This window comes from Harpia harpyja, chromosome 1 (assembly GCF_026419915.1).
Source record: "Harpia harpyja isolate bHarHar1 chromosome 1, bHarHar1 primary haplotype, whole genome shotgun sequence".
Classification (NCBI taxonomy): Eukaryota; Metazoa; Chordata; class Aves; order Accipitriformes; family Accipitridae; genus Harpia; species Harpia harpyja.
Genome location: NC_068940.1, coordinates 12,816,465 through 12,839,334, shown reverse-complemented (window position 1 = coordinate 12,839,334; position 22,870 = coordinate 12,816,465). Strand labels below are relative to the sequence as shown.

The window sequence follows — 22,870 nt, the reverse complement described above, 5'->3', positions numbered from 1 at the left end:
CTGAATTCCATAAGGTTGCTGTTGGCCTTTTCCTACAAGCTTCTGAGGTCCCTCTGGATGGTAGCCCTGCCCTCGAGCATATTGGCTCCCCAATTTGGTGTCATCGGCAAACAATGAGCAAGCACTGTTACTTCCTCTGGGTCACTGATAAATATGTGAAACAGGATGAGTGCCAGGAACAACCCATGAAGACCCATTAACTACCATCCTCTAAGCCCAAGCATCCAACCAGTCTTAAAGGAGCATGGTTGTCCACCAATCCAGACCGTAACACCCTAACTTGGATACAAGAATGTTGTGGGAGTCAGCGTTGAAAGCCTCCCCAAAGTAGAGGTAAACGACATCCACTGTTCTCCCCTCATTCACAAATCCAGGCAACCATGCTGGTCAGGCATGATTTACCCTCAGTTCCCAAACACCTTCTTCTTCATGGTCCCAGAATACTACCAGTGCTATTCATAGTTAACTATGATTATTTTTGCAGTTCTTTGAAACATACATTTTTGTTGCTATACTTCTAAAAATAAAAAGTTATTGGCTTAATTCTAAGCGTAAAGAATCTCTGCAGAAGGGATTGCTTTTCAGAAGGTCAGGGTTAAAAGAAAAAAGGGAAGATGTCCAAATGAAAGCGTTCTTTTAATCTTAATTGGAGTTGCAACTGCAATGTTATATTGTAGAAGAGGTTAAGAAGGAGGGTTACCAGTGAAGGACCCAATTGAACAAGCTGTTCAGTTAACAAGGCATCGGGCAAGGATGTGCTGCAGGAACTAGAAACAGAATTTCCAACAGATGAAAAGTGTCCTGATGGCCTGAAATGACTAATAGCTCTCTGCTAAGCTTTCACTGCCAAGACCCTTCCAACTGCTCACCAGGACACTTGGGTAGCTCAGCAGTCCAATTACCAGGTGGGGAATGCCTTGGAAACCACAAGTTCAAATCCGGACAAGGCTGATTTCTCTCTTCTTCCTTTTGAGGCTGATACATACCGTTCCATTTGCTGTGCTGCTATTTCTGAACAGTTCTTAAAAAAAGGCCTGGCCTGCTCTGAATTGCCATTACAAATTCCATTATACTTTTGTGGAAAGATTAGAGTTTTAGTCCAATGCTGTGGCCAAAATTTCTCTCTTCAGCATGGCTAGGAGTTACCTTCCATTCTCAAAAGAGATGTAGTTTAGCTTGTGACTTGGGTACCCTGAAGAGGGCTAACTGTATTGTGCCTCTTGGTGACTGTAACTGTTCGTTTAGAAGCCCACTGGGTGCTAAGCAGCCTTGCTGGATGCAAGTATTTCCCACTTGTCAGTGGAAAATGATTCGTCTTTGATGAAGCAATAGTGCTTAGGTTTTTTTAGTTAAACAACAAGTCATACAGCCTTGATATATTCTAACTTCTTGGACTGCAGTGTGGTTGGTCTGGACAATGATGAGATTTTGATAGGACATTTCTGAAGCACAGCATTATTTCTGAAACTAAAGATTTAGATTTAGTAAATATCTAGTTACAGTTCCGATATTATTCTTTTAATATGGAAATGATAAAAATGCCAATTCCTTAGAAGAGAAAGGGGATTGAGTATCAGAAATATGTTGACAGCATACAGTTTTAAAATAATAACTGAGATATTCTGACTTACGAAAGACTTTAAGAAACAGTTCTCTGAAGGTTATCCGAGGTGAAGCTCTCTTTGTCATTTTGACAGACTAGTAATTTTGAGCATACAGAACAGTCTCTTAACAAAGTTTTACTCTGCAAAAGCGATCCTTGGATTCTACTAATAAAGACTATTAACTTTGCCTCTTGATTTTTGCTTGAGTAAACCTATGCTTTTTGAGAAAGAAGAATTTAAGCATCACAGATCCAAAATGAATCTAGAAAATAAATTACATTGAAATTAGATAGGATCCAGTCATCTCATGACAAAGACAACAATAAACCATAAACATAATTTATTAAACAATCCAAATGAAGTAACACACCACCTGTTCTGTCTTCTTATAAACAGACTAGAAGTTACAGGATTTGTCCAAACTTTATCCTCTCATCTATTTCTATCAGCTTTACAGCTTATCCAAAAATCTTTGTTTCTTATAACTCAGTCAGTAGTGACAAACATCCCCCATCATACCTCCCATCACCATATGGCTCAATGACCTTCCCTCATTTATAGCAAAGCACTGCATGTTTAGTTTAGCAAATTCGCAACATCAATTTTGACAATAATGATGGATATTTGTAATTACAATGTAATACTTAGCAGCATAGAAAATTCTAATATATGCAAAGCTTATTAGTCAAATCTAGAGCCTTAAAAAGTCAATTTGGAATGCATAAAACAAAATCACCATCCCACTTTGTGCGTACAACACAGTACTGAATATTATTTTTAGACATTTGGGACTGTAAATATAGTGCCTTTGGACATTACATGAAATGTTTCAGGAAGCTCAGATACAGACTACTGTGATTATGTTACCAGAGGCTCAAAAAAAAAAAAAAAACCAAAACAACAAAAAAACCCACCACACACATGTTGTTTTGTACACTATGAATTTACCTAAGGCACAGAAAGTCAAATGAACTAGATCCTTCCTGCTATACTTTTTCTATTTAATTAGTTACAGAATATGGAAGTCTTCACAAGCTTTACAGATGATAACACCAGCACAAAAGAAATGGGGCTGAAAACCCCAGCTTCAGCCAAGAGTAGAACAGTAACCCAGAAACACAATGGGTACAAACTCTGTGTGTCACTTCATCTCCGCAGGAAATCAGATGCAGCTTCTTACACAATAAGAGAGCAGAATGAATCATGAGTGAACAGAGGCAAGGTTTGAAGGGAAAAGAATATTCTGCTCAGCAAAGCTCAGTGGTTCACTCACAGACCATGTCACAGAGACCAGATTTGAGGTCTTGAGGCAGGCGCAGCTGATCTTCATCCACATAAATTACATAGCACCTCTATGCACCGGGCATAATGTGCTAGAGTATGCACCACAGCTTTCCACACTGTATGGCTCTTCACTCCTTGTACCTCCCAGGTGCTATCAGCACAAACGAGCATTGAAAAAAGCCAGACCCTTAGCGGGCTAGTTATGGAACAATATGCCCACAGCTCTTGATCTTTAGAGCATAATGATGATCAGCTAGGACATACCTAAGACCTCTGCTAGCTCCAGTAAAATAAATGCAGCTTCTCAGGATCTATATACCCTACATATCTTTCTGGAGTCCAGAAGTAACATATGAATCAAAGTAATACTAAATCCTAAGTGAAGCAATACAACATTTGTGAAAGCTACTTCACATAAAAGAAAAAAAAAAAAGGGTTACACCCATTTTCCTATTATTTTTCCTACAGTTACTCCAAAAAACAACGTAGGATGGATAATCTAACTGCCAATTATGAAGCTAAGAGCACCTACCAGCCAAAATGTTTCTTTTGGGCTATGTATGGCCTCCACCTCTAAAATTTTGCTGCATACGCTCATACTCTCCAAACTGTAGATCACAGCATACAATCTAATACTTTGATCTGACAGAAGACTAAATTTAAAACTTAAGCTATGCTAGTCCAGTGAACAGAAGTCATTCAATAAACCTGCCGACAGATCTGTGCGCTGAAGCAGTTTAATCTAACCACTGTAACAGAGAGATCAGAAATATTCAGGAAGACAGAGAGAACAATTTTATTTCTCCAAGAAGAGAAACATTGACAAAATATTGTCTTTTAATCTAGTCAAGCCTAAGTACGTTAAGTTCAGATGTTAAAATTTAAAGGTGAAGATAAAGCTAAGGGAAAGGTCAGTAATTTTTAAAGAGTTTTCCAGTCAACCTCTTAACACTCTCTCTTAGTGGCTTACACTATGAAGGAAAAAAAAAAAAATCACCTTATTCAATTTCTATAATATCTATATATAGAGAGACAGAACAAGAGTAAGTTCAGACTGCTACATTTATATATAACAAAAGGTTCTGCATTTCAAGCCAGAAATGTGTTGCAAAAACCCCCAGATAGTACTTAATAGCTAATTAAAAGTCATAAGAAAATATTCACTCACATGAGTGATGGTAGCACTTTTTGTCCTTTATCTGCAAGTACAAAAAAACCATACAGCAAACACCAACTCCTTTCCCTCCCATAAGCACATGGCTGTAAGGAGAAGTTCTTCTAAGATAACAATTACTCTTAATGTGGAATTAACATCTGGCTTAAAACTCAATGGCTCGGATGAGTACTGGCTAAGGTTACTGCATAAGGTATTAGGAGAGGAAAAGAGGTATGAGGAGTGGTCTATTTATCATAAGAATGTTTTCAGTATAACATTTTATGACCAGGGCAGATTACCTTCCCTTTGACATGCAACATGACCTTCCATTCCCCAGGGTAGCAGAAAAGGTTTCCAATCTCAGAACAAATTACCAACAGAAGTTGCAGAAGCACCAGGTCCCTCGCTAATGATAGCAATAACTCGCACTGATATAGAATTTCTCCTTCAAGGATTCCAACAAATTGTTGGGAAATAAAACCCCACAATCAAGCCTCAAAATCCATACAGGTTAGTAAGTACTGCCACTAGTTCACAGAATGAGGAGTTCTGTGTAAGTATATAAGTGTAGTATACTTATTTGCCCAACACTGCATTGGTGTAGCTGGCAGGACTAGGTTCACCCTGTGTTCCCATTGCTTTTAGAGGTGATTGTGAAGGCACCACCGCCAGTTTAATAAATATTCATCTTCACATTCAAAATTTGCAAATAATAGGCAGAAATTTTTGGTATAAATTACAAACTGAAAATAATAAATTAACAACTTTAGTAAAAAATGTGCTCAATAGCTCTGGAAATCCAGAAACCTATTTACAGGTCTACACAAAATAAATTTTTTATCATTGTTTTGTAAACAAAACACTTGAACATTTATTTTCATATTGTAAATTAGGTCAGGAAAAAAGCATTATGAGCGAGTCATCTAATTTACTTTGGACAGTGATAAAACTACTTCAATCAATCAATAAATGTTCCTCCCTTCAAAACTAGTTTACATACGAAGACCACTAATTTGAAAACGTATTTGCTAATTTATTGGACTAGAAAAATGCTGTGATATTTTAGATGAGTCAGAGATGTTTTCTGGAGCTTAGTAGCAGGTTAGTTTCAAGGCAACACAACACACTTCTATTTGACATCAAGAATATAATTCAAACTATAAACTTCTAGGACGTACTGTGGCTTGCGCTATGTCTTAAGCACTTCATTTGAGCTGTATTGACTTTAAAACATTTTCCTGAGAAGGAAGCAGTCTGATGTTATTTAAATAAATAAAAACATTGATTACGAGGGGAGGCACATTTTAATGAATGAATGAATTATTGTTTCACAAAGAATTCCATTAGTGATTCAATCCAAAACTTGATGAGATGTGATGGCTTGTACCTAGCCCCTTCTACTCTCAGTTCCCCTGTTCTTAACTGTGATTAACAATGCAAATAAATGATGGCTTCTGGCCCCCATTTAACTCTTTCACTGCTATTCTAACATAGCCTGCAGAAAACTGTTTAACATTCACTGAACGTGTAACCATCAACAGTGGCTATCCACAAGATAAACTGATCTTCTCCAACACCAAGGCTCTGAGGAAACCTGTGTCCACATTTCTCCTGCTTATGCAAATAATGAACAGATGTTTATATCTGCCTGTGACTGCAATTGAGCATTGTGATAATCTCTATGTTTGCTGGAAAAACAAATAATGCCAGTAAATAAATACTATCAAGCAAAAATGCCATGTATCCTGCAAGCAAATACTAGTTAGCAGAAATCACATGCTGTGCAAGACAAAGACAGAGACAACTCTGTAAAGACTGACCTCACAGGACACAATAAATTATTCTCATAGGCACTTAAAGTCACAGAACTAACTTTAATTATATAAGCTTCAATACCATAATAGATTAGTGATTATTGCCAATGTATTAGAACTGATTATAGTTTCAGGGAAAGATTTTTGTCTCTGACAGCTAAAATAAGACAATCTTACTTTTATACAAGCTAATGATTTAGAAACAGGTCTTTAATGGTTCCAGACCAGGATATGCCAGACAAGCAGACTCAGAAGGACTGTCAAGATCTGGCAATGAAGTTTGTGGAGAATCTGACTGCTGTCATATTCAGAATCCCACAAGACATCTTGAATCCCATGCTGATTTGGTATAAAATGTTCATGCAGCTGTATTTATTTAAATACTAGTTTCTTGCAAAGTATCTAAAAAGCCACAGTTAATTATGTCAACTTATAAGTCAGCATTTTCTAAATTTAAGTTAAGCATCTTTTGATCTAAATGCTATCAAGTTCAAGGAAAAAAAAAAAGCACTGCAATTCAATGGAGATTCATTTGTAATAAGACTAACACACCTATCATACTTCCTTTAGCTTCCACAATGGCTCCACGGCTTCCTTTAAACAGGGATTTTTTGAAGAGGATTACTGGGATGAAGCAGAAGTGAATTCCTGACCTCTTGATGCCAATACATTCATACATGCATACACACACACACAGTATTTACTTTGTGCATAGGCTTCTTTTCTTCCCAAGACTTAAATGTGATTTAACAAATTGCTATTTATTTGAAAAGTTAGAAAAACACATCTAAGCAGCAGCTCTTCCCAAAACTTTGTAACAAACGTGATGCTGAAGAAAAGTCTAGTCCTAAGTATTAAGACTCTCTGAATACCAGCCAAGCCCGGCATTTAGCCATTCACAGCACAGGACCTTCAAATTTGCCTGAAGAATAATTTAAAGATTTTATTTCATACACATTCTGTTAAGGAAGACAGCATCTGAACACAACTGAATTCTTTCACTATTACCATATCAAATGTTCAGTTGTACTTTGTGTCCTGAGAAAAATGTTAGAATTTTATACAGAGATCAGGTGAAAAGGAATAGAATAGAATAAAAAGTAGAAAAAACGTAAGGGAAAAAGGCCATTTTCCATAATGCCTTCCTAGCCAGAATATTGTCTGAATGATTTGTGGCATCTTCATTCTTGAGAAAGAACTATAATATTAAGAAGAATCCCAAAAATATTCCTTACTGAGGACATCCTCTGTACTGAGTTCTGTGCGAAAGTCATGGAACAGCTGGCCCAAGTAGGCACACACACAAGAAAACAATCAAGAAAGTTTTCTTTTCATGCTCATTTTTCTTAGAGAGGCAGACAACCATGTACAATCTAGGACTGTACTTTCTTGGTCAGCAAACCCCCAAAAAACATGGGAAGAGCTTTATCAAAGAGGTCGTTCAGACAGCATCCTTGCTATCCATTGCTGCAGCAAGTGGTTCTAAACATTGCCTGATCAACTGCAAGGCTTTTTTTGCAAAATTACTTTGATTTTTTTAAATCCAGAATGTTGATCTTCTAAAGAATACTTGAAATAATAGCCTGTGTCTACTGTGTCTTGAGTAAGTCTTAAAGTTTCAAGGTTAGCACTTTTCATCACGGGCAGCATACAGATGGATACAGTGAGGAACTAAATGTTAAAGCCAAATCCAAGAGTAAGGAAAGGAGGAGGTGAGGTAGGACAGCATTTCAATACTCAAAAACTATTACTACATTACAAGGTGGTTTTCATTTACCATAAATCATTTGCATATGTCTATTGGTATGAATCACTGCCAGAGGCAGTAATTTCTCTATTACTCTCATTAGTTCTCAAACAAATTCTACTGGTAATTAAATCTTACATAAAAAGAAAAATATCCCTGTTCTACTGTGCTATACAAAGAACACAAATAATGTCTTGGATAACGACAACATCAGATTTACTCAATTTGGATGCCTTTGCTAAAATAACAAAGTCCATTAATCAGTCTTTTGAGAAAGTCCCCACTCCAGAAAAACAGCTTTCCTGCCAAAAGACTAAACACACCTTAAGAACATGCTCTGCCCTATATAGTGGAATCCCTGAATTTTTACTCCTAAACTTTCATTCAAAACAAAAAAAACCACATTTATCATAAGCACCTTGAGATTCTCAAAATAAAGATTTTCTACATGTTGATCTAATCTTTCAGAGAAAGACTAAATCACAATCTGTATGAAGTTTAACAAAGACAAGTGCAAGGTCCTGTACCTGGGAGGACATAAACAAAGAGCCCAGCACAGGTAGGATCTGTGTGGCTGGGGAGCAGCCTTGCCAAAAGAGACCTGGGGGTCCTGGTGGACAACAAGCTGAACATGAGTCAGCAGAGTGCCACTGCAGCAATGAAGGCAAATCGGATCCTGGGCTGCATCCGCAGGGGCATTACTAGCAGTGACAGATATGATCATCCCACTCTACTCAGTGCTTGTCAGGCTGCACCTGGAGTACTGTGACCAGTTCTGGTCCCCATGATTCAAGAAAGATGTGGACAGACTGGAAAGGTCCAAAGGAGGGCCACAAAGATGATGGAAAGACTGGAGAACCTGCCCTATGAGGCAAGACTGAACGAGTTAGGTGTCTTCTACCTGGAGAAGAGGAGGCTTAGGGGCGATCTCATCACAGCTTTCCAGTACTTAATGGAGGCTCTCTCTTCACAAGGAGCCACACAGAAAGGACAAGGTGCAATGGGTCCAAGTTGCACTGGGAGAGATTTCATCTGGACGTAAGAAAGAAATTTTTTACAGTGAGAACAATCAATCACTGGAACAACCTCCCCAGGGACGTGGCAGAGTCCCAATCACTGTAGGTTTTCAAGATGCAACTGGACAAGGTGCTAGATAATGTCACCTAGGCTCCCTTTCCCACGAAAGGTTGCCTTTGATGATGATCTTTGGACATCCCTTCCAACCTGGGCTGTTCTATGGTTCTACATTCTATGTCTCCCTAAAATCAGATCAACAACTATGTTGTTCAAAGCAGGAAAAACAACTGGCACTGAAAAAAACAGTATAACTTATTTTGCTCGGTTTTGTTCTTAGGTTAGCAGAGATTTGCAGAAATCAGATTTACTAGTTTTAAAATCTTGAAGGACAAGTCTCAGATGAAACTGAATGCATTCAATTAACTTGTTTCCAATGCAAAACCTGTTTTGACAAATTTCCTTCCTTGATTCTTCTATAGTCTGCGTAGTTTTATTAATTAATCAAATAATATTGCACATTCTAATAAAATTCCATAAAAATGCGATTTACACAGACAAGAAAAATATATCTATAAATAAAACCACAACATTCACCAGTTAACAGAGAACATAACGTATAACTGAAATAAGTATACAATAAATCAAGAAATACCTTAAAAAACCATAAAGAAATTATTTGCAGAAAAATTCCAACTGAGAGACTTAAAGCTTCTGACATTGCTCAAAACTACAAGAAATTAAAGAATTAGAAAGGAGACCAGCCAGAAGCATGTCATATGATGTTTCCCATAGCTTAGTAGCCAGTGTTAGTATCTTTATAGGCCAAGGAAGGCCTGGGACCTGAAAATCATAGTAATATTGGTTAGCTAGAATCTCTGGAGCTTATCCAAGCCAACCTCCCACTTGAAGTAGGCCTACCCACAACAAGATCAGGTCAGCCATGGTGCTGTTCGGTTAAACCTGTCACAAAAACCTTAAAAAATGGAGGTGTCAAAAATCTCTCGGGGAGACCTGCTCCAGCCCTGTGCTACCCTTCTAGAGAAAACCCTCTTCCACTAGATTCCCGTGCATATTGACCACTGAGCTTCAGTTATGTTAAACAAACAAGAAACTTTGAAGTTCAGATTACCCTTCATTTGCAACAAGATGTGTTTCAACAGCTTTCACAAGTTTATAAGTTATTTTGCTTTCTGTACCAAAAAAGAGACACAACATAAAGCCATTATTTAAATCACAAATGAAATTCTATTTAGAAACTATCCCTTATATCAATTTAGTTGAGACTGTAATCCGACACGTTATAAACTGTCAGAGGATCTACTTTTTGTCAACCAAGCAGACAAAAAACAGTATGCACATTAAGAACCACCTTTTTGACTCAAAACCTAACATCTTCCCTCTTTGCATATTTATCTCCCTCCAGTACAAATCACTCGTCCTTCCTCAGACCGTCTGCATGGGTAATAGGGCAGAAGGGCAGACATGAAATTACTTACAGTCTACTAAATTCTCTCCCCCTGCTGTTAAAACCTGGCCTACACATCTGGGCCTCCAAACACTCCATAACATTTACTGCAGGACTCTGGAGATGCTCCTATGTGTTGTTATTCTGAAGGCTATCAGTGGTGACCTCAGTTACTTTAAGACATGAGCTTCACAGTTACGGCACTAACAGTTCTTTTGGGTGATAGAAGAAAATTCAGTACTACCAGATAACATATAGAGTATATTTACTAGGAAATTCACAAAACAAAAATACTGATTTTACATCACAATCTATATGTACACATTTAAGAGAAAAAGTACAGCAAGCAAATAAGGAGACAGTAACCAGCTTGTGATAATAGATAAGCGTTTGTTAATCAAATCTTGCTTATGTTAGTAGAAAAACCAGATGTCGGCCTTAAAACAGGAAGGAGGGAGTCTTGCATTAGCTACAGATAACTGGTAATGTAAACAATGTTTGTGCAAGCCTTGTGTTTATACAAAAGGTAATAAAACATGTATGTGTCAAGTGAGGGGCCCAGGGTGTTCACAGGAGGAAGACTTGGGGCCTGTAAAAGGTAATAAAACACGCATGTGTCAAGTGAGTGGCACAGGGCAGTCGCAGGAGGAAGACTTGGGGGCCTTCATCCCAGCAATCACCAGGAGGCAGAAAAAGACCCCCCTAGCAACAGATCGGCGCAGATGCGGAGTACACCAAGGAAGCCAGAAGGCAGAAAAAGACCCCCCTAGCAACAGATCGGCGCAGACGCGGAGTACACTAAGGAAGATACGTATACCGAAAATGACACATATACCGGAAATAGAGGACTATAAGAACTGTGGCTACGGGAAGGGGGGTTGCGAGCCGTTGGTGGAGCAGTGGCTCCCCGGCCGCCCAGCGCTGTTTTGCCTATTTACCGCTTGCTTAATAAATTACTTCTAATTATTCACCACAGTCGGCTCCTGGACCTTTGTCCAAACTTATAACAAGCTGATCACACTCCAGACATACACTTACAAATATGCACTGTTTGCAATAATAAAATATTCTGAAATTCTCTAACTGAAATCATGAACCAGTAACATTAATCTTTAATACTTTCTACTTTGCTATAAGTTGGTTCTTCACAAAGTCATTAGGTTTACCCCAGGGTATTACCATATCACATTACAGCAGCCCTGAGGACATGGTGGGACTGCTTATCTTGGCACACAAGAAGCTAGCAGGGTGTCCATTTTAGCTATGGGTGTGGCATAAACACCAAGGCAGAATTGTTTTTGTGGTCCCAGCAAATCTCTACATATAATAGCTGCTGATGGTTTCTTGCTAGAAACTGCTATTGCTTTTAGTGCTCACACATGTGTGTATATGCCGCAAGATTTTATACAGTTGCTGATTTTATACTATCAAAGGACAGGCCCATCAAAAACTGAGATCATTTCTTTAAGGAAAGGGAAAACTTGCACTGTGATATAGTGTCAAAAAATCAGATATCCAAGGCAAACACATATCTTATGATTTCTATCCTTTAGAATTTGCTAGTATAAAAACATTAAAAGAAACAGAATGAAAAGTTTTACATTGTGTTAAGCAGAAACTCATTAGTGCACCTATTGTTCTGTGATAGTTGGCCTTGCCTTTGAGCTGCATGCCAAAATTTCCACACAGCCAAGACCCCCCAGGTACATACCTAATTTTGTGGGTACCTGGGGGGGGGGGCTGGGCTCTGGGTATGGCTTATAGAGAAGAGATGACAACAATTTCTCAGGTTCCCTGTGCTCCACCAGCAAGGGGCCAGGCAGAGGGGGGTCCACATGTGGTCCATGAGGCTGGTGCCACCAATTACTGAAGCCACCACTGTGAGGTGGCACTGGCTTGCTTCCTCCCACTGCTGTGGCCTCAGCTTCCTCACTGATCACCCCCCAGCACAAACCCATTGCTGAAAACATGCCGTGGCCCAGATGGGAGTTACATTCAACTGTTCACCAGCTGCACATCTCACAAGCCTCAAGCCATCCCCATTACATACAATCTTCTCTTTGTTAGCCAGAATAACGGCAAGCTGGGATACTCAGGACAATGAAGAGCAGGGAGAAGCCTTGATAGCAGGGGAACTAAAGAAAGAGGAGGGGAACATGATGCACACGCACGCTGCTGCGTGGAGTTAGCAATGAAGGTTTATTAGCTGCAGCTCAGTTTCAGCCCCACAGCCTTTCTTCTCAAGGCACTCCCTCACACATGAGGTTTGGGGAATACTTATGCCTTGAAGAGTGCAAAGCTCACCATGCTTATACAAGTTCAAAGGCTTCTGTTCTCAATTCTTGCCAGGCTGGAGATGATTCACAGCACAGGTAGCTCACATGTCTCTGCCTGTGGTCCAACTGAGTGGTAAAGTGAATAAACTACCAGTGAGTGATACAATTTTGCTAGTGTTGGTGGGGAGCACCCCCCGCGAACGCAGGGGATATCTAACGGAGACCTGGCCTATACCTATAGCACACAGGCAGACATACCATCTATCAAAAAATGGTGCATGTCTTTCACCAACAGCCAGAGAAAGCAGCCAACCAGGCAGCAGGGCATCCTGTGCATCAGGACGAGTGAACCCTGCTCCCCCATCACACACAGCACCCTCAGCTTGGCCGCAGCACATGGTGTCAGGGTTTGGCAGGGAAGCCAGCCTCCTCCAGCACAACCAGGGCGCAAACTGTCCCCGGCTCTCCCTCGCCAGGAGAAGTGTCGCATCCAGAACAGACACGAGCTTTTTCAGGCTGGGACAATCTCTCTCCTGTTCCTTTCTCCTACAACAGGGAGGAGGGCCCATAACTTGCTGCTTTTGAGGCAGCCCGGCACAGGGACTGGGGGACTGACCCTCCCCTGCGCCCCGAGTCGGGCCCAGGCCCGGGCCCGGGCAGGCCGCCGAGGCCGGGGCCGCTCTCGCTTCCGCGGCCAGGCCACAGCTCGGCCGCTCACTCCTCCGCGGGGTCCCCGGAGGTCACAGATCCCCTGCGCCCGCCAAAAAACGAGCCCCTCACGCAGCCCCTGCTCAGCCCCAAACAACGCCGGCATCCCGCCCCCCTTCCCCGTTACCCCCACGCCCTCACGGGGAGAAGCGGGGCCGGGGCCGCTGCCCGCCCCGGAGCCCGTCCCCGCCCGGGCCGGGAGCGCACCTGTAGTTGTAGCCGCTGAAGCGCTGGCTCTCCCGCAGCAGGGCCCGGTACAGCCGCAGCACCTGGGCCCGGCTGGACGCTGCCATGTTGCCGACACCAGGCGGGTCCTCCCGCGGCGAGGCCCCTTTCCCCGCCCGCAGCGCCCGGGGCCGCGCCGGCCCCCGGAGCCGCCTACCCGCCACCCGCGCCGGCCTCCACGGGCGGGCAGGCAGGGGCAGGGGCAGCCGCGGCGGCGGGAGCTGGAGCGCACGGCCGGGGGGTGAGTGGCGGATCGGGGAGGCAGCGGCCGCGGCTCGGCCCGGGCCCAGCGCAAGGCCCGGGGCGGGGCCGCGGCCTGAGGGCTCTTCCCCGGCTGAGGCAGCCCCCGGGGGCGGCGGGCGGCTTTCCGGGCGGAGGGCTCGGGGCGGGTTCCGGGCCCGCCGGGTCGGTGCCGCCGCCGTGTTACTGCTCAAGCCTCGGCCTGCCCTGAAGCGCTACCGCCGCTTCCCCGCGAGGGCTCCTGTCAGCCTCGGTCGGCGCGGCTGCGAACGGCCCGAGCGCTGGTAGAGCCGGGGGAGCGTGGGGGGGAAGGCCTAAGCGGCGAGGAAAGGAAAACCGGTCTTCTAATAAACTGGTTGGCGATAGTAGCGCGTTTGGGTGCACCCACGCTTGTTTTGTTGGTGTATTGCATGGGGAGGTGGATGCTGGCGAGGTGGGATTGGTGTAGAGCCTGGAAAGGAGCAACAGGTGATGTGTGTTTGGTGATTGCATTGAAGTGGCCATGTAAGGTTGCAGTGAATGGTCACCTGTGCTAGTGGGTTAGGGCCTGATGTGGTGGTGTCGTGTGGGAGCTGTTACTTGCTCGGTATCTGAAGCTGGATTCTGTTACTTAAACTCACTTGGGCATGTAGTTATAGTTCAGGTATTGCTTAAGTTAAGCAGTGAGTGTCTCTGAAGGAGGTTAGCAGGGATTTCCTGCCTCTGTGTTTTTATTTTCAATGGGAAATCTCCATTTACCATTTTTCTTGGTTTTTTTCCACAGTCCTGAGAAATTACTACACTGGTTTTATCAGTGCCCTCCCCTATGGTTTCCCATTTGTGCAAGTTTTCAAAAAGTGAATAACTGTGTTGTAACTTTAAGTGAATTTAACACACAGGCCCATGTGTGTTGAAACTTGGCCTTGAAGAGGGCAGGACAGAGTTCCTATGTATTGTACAGCCCACAGAATAACAGGTTGCCTGAACCATTTAAAAAGCAGGTTCTGTCTGTTTATTTGGTAAATCCTGGGTTTTACTCTTTTCTGCTCTGAGACTGGGGCTCTTTTTCTGCTTAAGCACCTCTTTTTTCATTTATACTTGTTCCTTTTTTTGCTGGAAACAGCACTTACCTAGCATCCTCTTCTGCTGAAAGTTTTGCCACTCCAGGATAAATGTGACTTTGTAACTTACAGGTATGATGCCCCAGCTGTATTTAATAGTGATTTTTAAATAGTATTGATATAATTTATTTATAATCATTACAGGGTTCCTACTTTCTCCACAGTATGTTCTGTATATAGTAGATGTTTGTATATATCCTACATGTCTCTGGCAAAAGTGCTTCAATTGCTGCTGCTAACTGAACTCATATTTTATTGTGTATATACTTTGAGTATTGTTATTTGTGTCAGTTGTACATCTGATACAATTTACAGTTTATTGCTTAGAACTAAAATAGTTCTATGCTTCTGTGTGTAAATAAAATAGACATGCATGGAGTTATCTCAAATTTGTCTTTGCAAGTATGCTATATTTTAGCAGCCCTTTTAGGCTTCTGGAAACTGAGATTTTCCATACATAGCAAATTTCTTTGATATTCTCTTTGTCAAAACCAAAACTAGAAATGTTAGAGGAAATGTTGCATTTTTGTAGAAAAATGCAAGCAACTGAGACACTGACAAGCATCGCGTTTCTGAGGCCTTCCCTTGTAAGTTACAAAACAATGTGTTTTGGGCTAGCTTTTGGCATTTGGGAAACCCAAACAGGAAAACATAAAGCAAGCATGCTCTTTAGTTGCCTGAAGGACCAACCAAATTCTCCTTGTAGCCCAAGCCATACTGTTGACACAGATTGCCATGCCAGAAGTGGAGTCCATCTGAGGTGCCGGTGCACCTATCTTTGCAGCTGTTGATGGCTGGAGTGCTTAATACATGTTAAAGCAGAACTCTTGCTTTGTGTCTGCAGATTTATTATCTTCCCTGAAAGCAGCAGTGGCAACGCTGCCCTTTGTTTTGATTGTGGGCTTCAGACAGCTTAATACAGGTCTGTCATGTAGAGAGCAAAACCCAGCTTTAAGAGTTTGGCAGAGTTATGTGGAATCATTCTGTAGATGAGTGTGGCAGTTATTCCATCTAATTTCACAACAGCCCTCTTTGTTATTGTGAGAAATAAAGTTTTGATGCTACAGTCTTTAGCTCTGAAAGATGGGAGACTAATTGGGAAGAAAGCAAAACACATTAAGCAAATTTTGTTTACAAGAACACTATTGATTTCATATTTGTAAAGTAATTATAAATGATTTTGAAATAGCCTCAGGTGCCAATCCTGTTCCTGAATCTCCCTGACAGTTTTTGTGATTTTTTTTTTTTTTTAATTTTTAAAATTTTTTTTAGATAACTGTTTTTCTCTTAAGGAAGCATGGAAACCTCGTATGTTTAGAATAAGCAATAAGCACATGCAATGTACTATCAAATGCAAAGTAAACATACCAAAGGGAAATAGTCTTTCTGCTTGTCTCCCTTTCCTGGCTTAACCTTTATTACACTCAAGGAGGGAAGAATAATTTTTTGCATAAACTTGTCATCTTTATGCAGTTGGATTGGTGCTGTTAACTGGAAAAACTAATCATTTTCTTATGTATTTTATTATTGCATTTTCTTGGAAGCAATGGATTATGGTCTCAGAAGTCCTGTCATTCTGCAGTAAGTGGGCATTGCCTCTGCTGTGACTGGGTACATTTGTTTCTGCTAGCCTTCTGTGTATGTGCATCACTGCAAGCCTGGAGAGAATTTGAAGCACAGACACAGCCCAGATGACCATTGTTGTGTCCTGTGACATTGGAGCTCAGTAATGATCACTTCATTAACTGCATCCTTGTTGCCTAGGGGGAATGCACACCTGAATTTTATCTAGATGCCAACCCAGGACCAATCAAGATATGGGCAGATGATTTTTTTTACCCCCAAACTTCTCTGGTTTAAAACTCAGTGCAGTTTTATTGTTACGTTTTATAGGGATGGGGCTAGAGATATGTTTTTCTTAATTGCAGTGATACATATAATCATTGTTGAAGTGGGTTGGTGGGTGTTCATTTGTACAGAAGTCTTTGCTTTTGGCATTTGATCTGAGGAAGGAATGTGGCCTGTGCCTTGCCTTTCTGCATCTCTTGGGATAAATAGGCACTTTGAGAATGATATAATTGTGTGAGTATCTGGAATAGAATAGTTACTAATATTTTAATTATGTAGATGTTAAAAAAAAAAGGGGGGGGGGGCAAATTTGGATGAAATACCTGCAGAGAGTGTGGACTGGTGTGAAAGGAAACAGCTGTTACATTCTCCGGAACATTTCGGATGTTTTGTCGTATGTTGCCGAATTGTTCCTTGCGGTACAATATTTCAGCTTTATGACATGGCACTCAACGCTTTAAGAGAGCATGTGCTTTCCTCATATGCTGCTGTTTGTGTTCATTATTTTTCTTTGGGGGTCAGTATGATAATTGATTGTCATGATATTATCATCTCTCTTAATTATTGTTTTTCAGTTTCTGAAAATGTGCTAACTTTTCCCTGCTGCTGTGGTGCCGTTTCTCCCTCTTCTTCCCCTCCCTCTTCTTCCCTGCTCTTAGTTCTTGATGGACAGTGTTGTGCACAGTGAGATCTTACCCAGTGTAGAGTTGGACCTTTAAAATAAGGACCATGAATCACAAGAATTTGGGGATTTCAGTCACAACTGTAACAAACTATAATTTAACCATTCCCTATAGTGAGTAAGATTTCCACAGTATCAAAAGGAGGCCTTGAATAACTCTGCTTCTTTAAAAAAAAAAAAATATTTATTTGGTTGCTCTATAGAAAAGAACATTTTTAATCATGAGGAGAAACTTCTGTGTTTCAAATTCAGCTGTGCTCCTAAATTATTTGTGTGTTTTGGAAAATTCTGCCTAAGAGTTCAGAGGGAAGAAAAAAATGGGACAAAACTCTTCTCTCAGTCACTTTTTGTGAGTTACCCCATCTCTTTCTGAACTGAATTTCAGAATGTTGTGTATTGTTTAAAGTATGATTGTAAGAATAGTAATAATAGGGGAAAAAAAAAACCCAACCCAAACAGTAGTGGGTTTTCTGGTGTAATACTTGGTTGTGTAAGGGAATACCTGTTTTACCACTGCCGCTCCTAAACTTTTGCTGGTCATGATCTCTTGTGCTGCAGGCGTTGCACTGAAAGAAACACTGAATTTTGTTTGCCTTGTTGGCCTCAGTCTTAATCTAATTTCCAGTGGCCATGTGCAACACCAGAGGATTTCATGGGCATCATGTTGCCTGCTAATTATGTATCATGTTAAGCAGCTGGACAGTTCAGCAGTTGTGGGATAACTTCTGGATCAGTGACATGCAATGTTGATATATACCATATTGATTTTGAAAGATGTTGATAGTGGACATATGTTGGTAAAGTACTTTGAAATGCCTGAAATAAAAATGCTATAAAAGTCCAGAATTAAAAGGATAATTTTGTGTTACAGCAATAGGCAAGGGAATAAGTAATAGGGGATTAAAATTGCAAATAATGCTTAAATAGTTCAGTGTGTAATAGTTGCATTAAATGCAAATGACAATTCTAACCTTAATGCTGATGAAATCCAAAGTATTTTTCAAGACAAGAACCCAACAAGAAATGAATGTATTTTTGCTGTGTGGCTGTTACATTGAAATCTTACTGACAAACCTGATTATGAGAAGTATGAAGGACAGGGTTTATTAAGTGTTCTCATCCATGACCTCATCAATTCAGAAATGCTTTTTTTTTCTGTGCTTTCCAGTGTTTCATGTAATCTAGTCTTAAATAACTTTCCTTTCTGTGGGAAAAATATTCTACTTAATATTGTATCTTGCTGTTAAGAAATGTTTTCTGATGCTCAGCCTATGCTACCCTCTTCCCTGAGTTCATCCCCCTCTTTCATTTATGCCCCTTAGAGTCACACTGTGTAATTCTTCTCCCTCCTCTGTGATTTACACTATCATCATGTTTCTCAATAGCTGTCATCCAGCCAGGCTAACTTAGTTATTTTGATTTTTTTTTTTCTTCTTTTTTTAGCGGATATTGAAATTTTTAGCTTAGGAAGCAAACTTAGCTGTAAAACAAGGACTGATATTTTGTTTAAGAGCAACTCAGAATCTCTTTGTAGCCACCCCTGTATCTTTTTCACTGACTTGTGATTTCCAGTTTGCCAGGTTGGTTACAAATGGTACTGCCAACCTTATTAGTTAAAGATCATGATTGCATCTAACATGTCTTGCCAGTGCAAAGGTCTTTCTTCTCCTGAGTTTATTTTTGGCATATATGAAGGTGTATGTGAATATGTATAAAAGCATGTGCACAGTCACGTTGTGGTGGTAAAGGTCATGCTGTTCATCCTAGATTCTCTGTGCTGCAGCACTGGGGATTCATGCACAGCTAACACAGTGCTGTGGGCTTTTTTCTGGTTACCCAGTCCTGTGTCCCAGGTATGGGAAATCAAAGACAACCTGCTGTTTGTGTGCATCCCAGTTCTTTTCCTGCTCCCTGCGCTGTGGGCATAGGCCTTCTTGTCAGACCACGGGCTATTGCTTAAGTCCTTCCCTGAAAATCCACTTCACTAAGTGTTTTCTCAAATACTTCTTGTGTGATTATTTCCTGGAAGCAATTCCTAGAGCAACGTATTAGTGGGGGGTAGAAGTATCATGTTGCTATAAGTTAGAGTGGAGCTGATGTAAGAAAACATGTTATCCAAGGTAAAATAAAAGTGGAAATTCTTGTATAATATGTTGAAAAGATGTTATTGGGGAAAGGTGTGACCTCTGAGAATGGGATGTGTGGAAGACACTAATTTTTTTTTTTTTTTTTTTTTTTTAGGGAAAGAAAGGTTAAGCAAAACTGGTTTACAATGGATGTGTAAAGCAGCAAGGATTAAGTGGATTGTCAGTAGGCTATCTGTTTAGTTTCCTATCTGTGTGGTGACGGGAGGGGGAATGTGATTTTCCACTTGTAAGACATTTTAATTTTATATGATGCTGTATATCCATATGACTTTTTGTTCTGTTAGCTTGAACTTTTGGTCCAGAAAAAAACCCAACAGTTTAAATATGAAGCTGAAGCAAAGAAGTCTAAAGAGAATATTTCTGGAGAGGAAAGGAAACTATGGAGCAATGTTTTCATTTAAATGAGGAAAAAAATATACCCATATTAGCAAACTGTAGTAATGGTAGAGTTTAAGATAACTTAATTTTACATGATCCTTGACATTTTTGATCTTTCATCTTGTGTCACTATCAGTTTTATGTCTCCAGAGCTCTGGTCAGCATTCATGCTAGTGCATTAGGGACGTGTTTCTAAATATATCATGCTTCTAATGCATTTGTAAGATGAAGTGAATTGTCAATATTGCCATACATGCCTTCACACTTCTAGACAGAACTTTATTTTATTTCTGTTTCATGTTTTTATATCTGGGGTGACTGTGCCAAAATTTGTCTTTCAGCCAGTCCTGGAAGAGAAGAAACAAAGCACTGGCTAAAGCTAACAGGCAAAGGAAGCAGAACTGAGGAAAGATTATCTCTGCTTGTGGGTAAGTAATTACAAATAAATTTAGCTTTCTGAATCTGTCTTTGACATCAGCACTGCCAGCCTTTTCAGGTGATAACAAGTTTTCAGTCCTTCTCCATTTTAATTAATAATAAAAAAAATCTTTCTACATCTTCACCAACTGTTAAAGACAGGTATGCTAACTAGGTATGTTAACTATCTAATTTCGCTTTCAATATAGAATTCATACGTTTCCTTACTACTAATACAAAGACAAAGAAAATAATGAGACTTGAGATGTAAAGATAGGTAGATAATAGTAATAGGTAGATAGGTAGAAGATGATAATCTTCTGGAGGACAAATTGTCATCTTTATATTGGACTATGTCAATATCTTTGAATATAATCCCTTTGAAATCTGTCCAACTACCTAAACAATAAGTTGCTGTTCAGTGTGAAGACAGGTGGCAGAATTAGGTTCTCTTTACTTTACAAACCACATAATTGATGTAAGTTAGAATCCAGCATAGGATGCTCTGGTGAATAGGGAGTGAGCTCAGTGAGCTCTTGAGAGAGGAAATAGTTATGGCCTTACAAATCCCACCATTAACCTTACAGTCTGTTATGTTCCTGTCCCCATAGCAGAATAAGCTAAAGGCAATGTGTGTCCGTGTCTCTTCATAAAGTTTTGTGTCTTAACTGAAACTGGTGTGAGAAATGTACTCACGCTGAATTTCATGAATTTTACAAGTTTATTATAGAACAAAGGCAAACAGCGCTGGGTGCATGGTCAAAACCAGAGGCGCACCGGTTATACCCGAACTCGTCTTTTTATACACTGTGTTCGTGGCGTTTCCAAGGGGTTATTTTAATATTTCAGGTATCTATTAACATAACTCCACCCCAGACTACCCCCACTTGTGCACGTCTCTTGTGGTTCGGAGGGGCCTTCGGGGATCTGCAAAGGATGAAGTCAGTAGTCTTCCTCTGGCTGCACTTTTCACCCTGTCGTTTTCCTCCAGTCGCACTTTTCAATATTTTCACATTAAACTTCTGTTTTTCCTTTGTTCTTCTTGTATCTTTCATGTCAAATAATCTTTGACCCCCAAAATGCTGTTCTCATGCTAACAAATCACTCCTTATCTTCTTGTGTTCTCAGTTTCACTCGTCCTTGAGTCCATATGTCTGTTTTTCTGTGTTTTCACAAATCTATCTACACATCCTTTAATTACTTGAGTTACAGGATGTCTTATCTCATCAGAAGAAACTATATATTCTGCTTGTGCCCATTTATTGCCTACAAACTATAAAATACAATTGATGTCTGGAATATATCAACTACATATTTCCTGCGTTAAGGCCTAATTTAGTGGCAGTGAGGCAAACATCCTTTCGGGACGTAGCTTATGCAGTAGTTAGGCAAATTTCAGTGTTCTCGTTTTGCGAAAGCCAATATACATTTCACACTGGTGATGAGGGTGGATTTAGGTGGGGATGCAGACATATGAAATGGAGCTGCCAGCTTTCCTGTAGGGATGGGTTTAACATTCTGCAGAAAGGCAGGAAAGAGGAATGGGGGAAAAAAATAGTTTAAAGTACTGTTCTGGGAAGATTTGTGAGAGTTCATCTGTCTGGAGTCCTGAGTTAAATATCTCCCTGTTCTAGAATTTCTGTGATTAGCTTTTTCAGTTATGCTTTGTAGCCTAGGATCAGTTTTGCCCAAGATCAGCTTTTGTGGTTTTTTTGTTTGTTTGGTGTTTCCCTCCCCCCCCCCCCCGCCTCTCCTGGCACTATACATTCTTTTCCTTTCATTTATCTTTATGCAGGTGATTTTCATAATTGTTTAACTTTTGCCTTTTTTGGAGATGATTCCTGGTGAAGTAAGTGTGCTGCATCTAAAATGGAGAAAAACAGATAAACAGAGCAAATTATCAGGGTCCTCACAGAGATTTAATGGTGCTTCTTTTAAATTTTTTGTGTATGATATCAAAATTATTTTGACTGCCAAGACAGTGTTCAAGACCTTCACTGAGAGTGTTCTTAATTTTGAGAGTATTAGCATAATCTTTTCATTGTTTTCTTATTTATTTTGGCTGTAAACATAGCTTTTTTGCAACATTTGTTTTAACTTTGAGTTTATTATACTAATTACTTCCAGGGTGAAAAATTGCATAGTGCATTACAGCGGCTCTTCCCTTGGGAAGATAATATTCTAAAATGGACAGATATGGTACTGCACATGTAAAATTATCAGATATTGAAGAGGTAATTAAATAACAGATCTCTATATAGGTTTGTTGAACTTAGAAAAGCTACTTGCTTTTTATGTTGGCACACTAGCTTTGTCAAGTTTTGTGGAAGAAAGTTGTTGTGAACAGATAGAGATGTTGCTTGATAACGGTTAGCTTTTTCTGTTTCCCTTCTGTCCCTCCCCCTCCCTGCACAGATTGTGTTACTTATTCCCCCACTCTTCCACTCCTGATGTATCTTATTCTGATAATGTCATTTTTTCATCGTTTTCTTGTGGTAGATTATATTCTTAATATAATATACATTCTACAAACAGAAACTCTGCTGGGTAGATGAAGACTTGAACTAAGTATGTGGGAACACCATGTTATTCTGGTTTCTTTTATCAGACTCCCTGTGTTTATTTTTAAATGATTTTTTTTATGTACAGTATTTAAGAGCTATTGCAGGTTCTACCAATTCCTATTTCCTCACCTGATATTAGGAATTCATTTGATCCAAGTGTCCTCTGACTGCTCTCATTCCAGACCCTGAGTGACAGAG

General features: G+C 40.3%; 2 protein-coding genes across 16 annotated transcripts in view; one reads left to right on the top strand and one right to left on the bottom strand.

The window, feature by feature from the left end:
* The window catches only part of LYRM4 (LYR motif containing 4), a 93,596-nt gene extending 80,109 nt beyond the window's left edge, over nt 1-13,487 (bottom strand). For 8 of the 9 annotated variants that reach the window (XR_008234079.1, XR_008234103.1, XR_008234043.1 and 5 more), the window contains exon 1: nt 13,279-13,467. Coding sequence is in view for 5 of the 9 variants with exons in the window: in XM_052779702.1 (XP_052635662.1) it covers nt 13,279-13,364 (86 nt within the window). In the remaining 4 variants the exon portion in view is untranslated. Of the gene's footprint in view, nt 1-11,202; nt 12,910-13,278 lie in introns of those variants that run through there. The other variant, XM_052779558.1, reaches the window with a different exon arrangement.
* Nucleotides 13,471-22,870, top strand: part of FARS2 (phenylalanyl-tRNA synthetase 2, mitochondrial) — a 250,378-nt gene continuing 240,978 nt past the window's right edge. Inside the window, exons 1-5 of one of the 7 annotated variants that reach the window (XM_052779286.1) lie at nt 13,545-13,891; nt 14,639-14,708; nt 16,181-16,217; nt 19,408-19,472; nt 20,033-20,119. The gene's annotated coding sequence lies outside the window, so the exon portion shown is untranslated. The other 6 variants (XM_052778940.1, XM_052779361.1, XM_052779084.1 and 3 more) reach the window with 6 other exon arrangements.